Source organism: Papaver somniferum, chromosome 1, assembly GCF_003573695.1.
Source record: "Papaver somniferum cultivar HN1 chromosome 1, ASM357369v1, whole genome shotgun sequence".
Classification (NCBI taxonomy): Eukaryota; Viridiplantae; Streptophyta; class Magnoliopsida; order Ranunculales; family Papaveraceae; genus Papaver; species Papaver somniferum.
Window position 1 is genome coordinate 61,168,457 of NC_039358.1, and position 4,988 is coordinate 61,173,444.

The following is a 4,988-nucleotide window of genomic DNA, read 5'->3' on the forward strand; positions in this document are numbered from 1 at the left end:
GTGTACAATTTGAGCCACGCGTGCACAGGTGCTGACTCAGCTAACCGAGCAATGGACGAAATTCCTAATGATGGGAGGAAACACTAATTTGCATCTTTTTGGGGAGGAAATGCAAATTAGCGATCTTTATAGGGGAGGAAACGCAAAATAGCTCTGAAAAATTAGATACTTTTCTTTTTTTCGATTAGACCAATTTTTAGGCAAAAATGAAAAAACAAAAAATATCGCTTTTATTAAAACAGGGGTGGTGTTAATTTCGGATATAATGAGACCTGAGTTAGAAAAAAACAAACAATAAACCTTGACAAATAATCATGCGAGAGACTGCAATCGACTTTAATCTCCCTTGGCGCTGTGAGCCAGCTGCCACTGCATTATTACAAGAGTACTCTATTCGTGTACCATGTTTTAAAGCACGGAAAAGATGCTACGTCCATGTCTGTACGTGAGCCGGTAATTGAATGGCTTGGCTTAAGATTGGGATATTCAGAGATGTCGTTAACTGAAAGAAAACGGTACCGGTTATGCGCCACCCCAAACTTTATCTCTAAAAACTTTTAACTTACTATTATTATTGTTGTTCCTACTACTACTACAACAGTACAACCACTATATACTCTATTCTCCCTCTTTTCTCTTGAATTAGGTTTACTGGCAGCAGGTCTGATCGCGACGACACAAGTAATCTATTTGGTGGTGTGATCAGCTTCATTTTTCTTACAATAAGTTATAATAAAAGAAAGATAGACACAATTGAGAGGTATGGAATATATTTAGATCTGAGTCTTAAATCTGGCGGGAAACCGATTATTAAGGATTAATTCTTGGTGCGATTGTTTTGGGTTTTTATCATCTCACTGGAATTCATTTACATATAATTCATTTTGCATATACTTCTCTGAAACTTTTTCTTTTTGTTTTATTTAGGAAGGGGAAGGAATTTTGTTTCGGATTACTAATTTCGAAGAGAAATTTGAGATAATTGTTGTCATAGATCTTTGTCAGAAAATTAATAGGGTCTCAGAGTTTGGATTATAAGAAAAGAGGCAAGATTTAGGCGATGTAGGACTTGGGGGTTGTTATTGAAATTCAAAGATTTTGTGTCAAGAGCTGTTTAATTTAGTCGATTTCTTCAACAATTTTCTGCTGTTTTACTACACAAAGGTAATTCTTTTCTAGATTTTGTTCCTTTTTCATTGTCTCAGTTTATGAATTTTCTTAACTGATATTTTCTGGTTTTCAATTTTTTAATATTGAACAAGACTTTGTAAATTATGGGTTAATTAATACAGGGTTTAGTTAATCATTAGTTGATATATAAATGACATTCTTTGCTCTTTTGATCCTTTCTTTTTTCCTGCCAGGTATTCAGGAAATAATGAAGTTTTAATGAAATGCCTTTTTTTTTTTTCATCTTCAGATATTGATAGATCATGATTGGTATCATTCATTTATGAAGACCACTAATTCTATTTCAGATGTTTTTTTTATGAATTAGCCGATGGTTCATCTTAAATAGTGGTGTTTGAGAAAATAATTTCAATTGTGTCTTCTGAATCTTAGGACTGATTCCACTTTTTTCATTGTTCATCAAGGAGATTGATTCATTGTTTTTGGTATAATGATTGATGAGAAGGAGGGTTTTGTTAGTTGTTTATATGATAGTTTTTCTTTTCGCAGTAATGAAGATCATGTATAAGTGCTTTTTTTGGTAATGATTTGACGGAATTTCTGTGTTTTGCAGGTATTATGGCTACTTATGTCGACCCCCCAAACGGAACCGGCTCTCCAGGAAAGCATTATTACTCAATGTGGCAAACGGTGTTTGAGATTGATACAAAGTATGTACCTATTAAACCAATTGGGAGAGGAGCTTATGGTATAGTTTGTTCTTCAGTAAATAGGGAAACAAATGATAAAGTGGCAATTAAGAAGATCCAGAATGCCTTTGAAAATCGTATTGATGCCCTCAGAACATTACGGGAATTAAAGCTACTTCGGCATTTACGACACGAAAATGTGATTGCTTTGAGAGATGTAATGATGCCTACCCATAGGAGAAGCTTCAAGGATGTCTATCTGGTGTATGAACTAATGGATACGGATTTGCATCAAATTGTCAAATCCTCTCAACCCCTATCCAATGACCACTGCCAGTATTTCTTATTCCAGGTATGCACATTTTCTTATGAGGCTGTGCTTGGTCTCTTGTAAAAATCGCATGTAATGCAATTAGGGAAAACGTTATTCTCAGCCCTTTGCCTTTTTATTGTTGTGTTAGTTGCACTTACAGTTAAAAATCAGCAAAAATTTTATACAAAAGAAAACACATTTTCCACATTTGGATGTCTAATTATTGCATAATGAAAATGGATTCTTGTTAGTGTCCTTAAAATCTAGTTATGCACTCTTAAAGAATGTCTTATAAACCTTTCTGCCATGAATGACCATGTTTCCTTTAATTTTATTTATATGCGGAGGTAGTACTAATGTCTGTTTGTGTTAAGAGCTTAAAAAGTTTGGTTAATGTGTACATATATCATAACACTGAACTTGGTAGACCAGGGAAACAAGTTTGTTTTTTGGGATATGATATCCCTTTCTGTAAATGATCGAATAGGATTCCGTTAGTGGACATGATGACACTGAAAAAGACAAAAATTTTGTTTACCTTGTTCAAGTTCAAACCTTATCCAGATATGGATCCTTATTTAAATCACAGAACACCTTAAATTTGTAAACTCTGTTGTTTTATTGGATATAGCATGGAAACAAGATGGATGGATTTAGTTCCTTCTCATATGCCATTTATGTTGGAAAGTGATGTGAACCAGCTTATTGGGGAGTCTATCTTGGTTTTGTTTTTTGGCACACATCCCGGAAGTATATGGTGGGATGCTTGTTTCATTGGTCATCCTTAGGGATTTTACCAACACAGGATAGGTCAGACTCTAGATTGATATTTTGGAATTTTTACCATGAAATACCTCTTGTTAGGGAACTGTATGGAACCTGTGAATATCTGCTAGCTTCTTTATGCAATCAAATTCATCATATGATAGCTAATTTACTGCTCTCGGAGTTTTTCTTTGTCCCTTCAAAAAGAAACCTGCACTGTGCACTGTAGTAGTGTCTCTTTCTTTATTCAATGCATCCTCTTAAATGAATTCATTTTGCTGCCAGCTTTCCATGTAGCTTCATCTCATATCTCATTATAAGGAATATGTTTTGGTGTCAACTGTTCTGCAAATGCAATGTTATAGCTCTAAGATTACCAAGCCTTTGCCCACCTGTTGCATAGTCTGTACTGTAGTAGGAGACTTCAGTCTGATGTTATTATCTAAAATGACGATGTGCTTTTAATCAAGCAATCTAAAAAATATTATGTGATTACTTTTTGTGCATTAACAAAACACTTGATCCAAAACACCTCAAACTTATTTACATGTTTGGCTTCCAGTTGCTTCGAGGGCTGAAGTATCTTCACTCTGCAAACATCCTACATCGGGATCTCAAGCCTGGGAACCTTCTCGTCAATGCAAACTGTGACCTGAAGATCTGTGATTTCGGATTGGCTCGCACCAGTAGCGGCAAGGGCCAATTCATGACCGAATACGTTGTCACTCGTTGGTATCGGGCCCCTGAACTCCTTCTTTGCTGCGACAATTATGGTACATCTATTGATGTCTGGTCCGTTGGATGCATCTTTGCTGAGCTTCTAGGGCGAAAACCCATCTTCCCTGGCACTGAATGCCTCAACCAGCTCAAACTGATAATCAACGTCCTTGGTAGCCAAAGTGAGGCCGATCTCGAGTTCATTGACAACCCAAAGGCCAGGAAGTATATCAAATCTCTCCCTTACTCACCTAAGACCCCCTTTGCACGTATCTACCCAAATGCCAGCCCGTTGGCTATTGACTTGCTGCAGAAAATGCTCGTCTTTGATCCATCAAAAAGAATTAGTGTGACTGAAGCACTTCAACACCCATACATGTCGCCACTCTACGACCCAAACGCCAACCCTCCTGCACAGGTCCCAGTCGATCTCGACATAGATGAAGAAGATTTAGGAGAAGAGATGATAAGGGAAATGATGTGGACTGAAATGCTTCATTATCACCCCGAAGCTGTGTCATCCAATTCATAGGCAATTAAGGGTAATTATGATCTCGTTCTCGCTCTTTTTTCCTGTTTCACTGAGAAGTCTATGCGATGCTTGTTGTTTTGTGCAATAGGTTATCATTCTCATGCTGTTATAATTATATGCATGAGATCCCAAAGATTTTGCGTAAAGAGTTGGAACTCATCATTACAAGATAGGGTTGGCTAATTTAAGTTTGTATATAGGTGTGATTGTTTTGTACCACTGTTTAATGTTTATCTTGGACTTCAATCTCTCTTCCATTTTCTGTATACTTACAATGAATGTATGACTGACTATTTTGTATCCTTTTGAGGATGAGGGTAATAATATTAATGACAAGATAAGACATGTATTCAATGTATGCGTAGCTTCTTTATCTTGACATTTAGCATCTCTAGTTTTGCTCTGATGAGTAATTTCCAGTAACGACTATACTTCACTGGCAATGACTCTTTGACGTGTCTTTTCGTTTTACTTTTTTTCATGATCAATAAAGATGAAGATTGTTCATTACAGGTAGGTTACATAGCAGTAGACGAGTCTGTCAAAAGAAAAGTGCATCATAAAGGCAGAGTTTAGAACAAACTGAGCAACCTCCCTGCTTCCACTAAGTAGAAGTGGGTCATTTAGTTCGAGTCTTAGACGATAAAGACATACACCGAGCTTGCCAAACCGATATATATATGAAATAAAATAAAATAAAATAAATAATATCAATATCAAGCTTGCCGATGATAGACAGTACCTCTGTTACGATTTGGCCAAATAACCGTGCTATGACTGAAAATTAGGTCCATTATCTCCTGGTATCTTACAATGTATATGAGGTTCTTCTCTGTACTGA

General features: G+C 36.3%; 1 protein-coding gene across 2 annotated transcripts; it reads left to right on the top strand.

Annotated features, from left to right (window-relative positions):
* The first annotated feature begins 579 nt into the window (after nucleotides 1-579).
* LOC113288577 (mitogen-activated protein kinase homolog NTF3) lies at nucleotides 580-4,505 on the top strand. Of its 2 annotated transcripts, XM_026537659.1 has the most exons (4): nucleotides 582-760; nucleotides 928-1,164; nucleotides 1,745-2,172; nucleotides 3,461-4,505. In XM_026537659.1, exons 3-4 carry the CDS (start codon nucleotides 1,750-1,752, stop codon nucleotides 4,145-4,147), a joined length of 1,110 nt encoding a protein of 369 aa, XP_026393444.1. In that variant the 5' UTR covers nucleotides 582-760; nucleotides 928-1,164; nucleotides 1,745-1,749; the 3' UTR covers nucleotides 4,148-4,505. The 2 variants fall into 2 exon arrangements, with proteins under 2 accessions (XP_026393451.1, XP_026393444.1); XM_026537666.1 differs by lacking the exon at nucleotides 928-1,164 and having other exon boundaries at nucleotides 580-760.
* The last annotated feature ends 483 nt before the right edge of the window (nucleotides 4,506-4,988 follow it).

What these genes read in the sequence shown, in the direction of transcription:
- LOC113288577 (XM_026537666.1), top strand. Translation starts at nt 1,750, where the DNA reads ATGGCTACTTATGTCGACCCCCCAAACGGAACCGGCTCTCCAGGAAAG. An exon ending in GCCAGTATTTCTTATTCCAG is followed by an intron (nt 2,173 to 3,460) that starts GTATGCACATTT and finishes TTTGGCTTCCAG; the next exon opens with TTGCTTCGAGGGCTGAAGTA.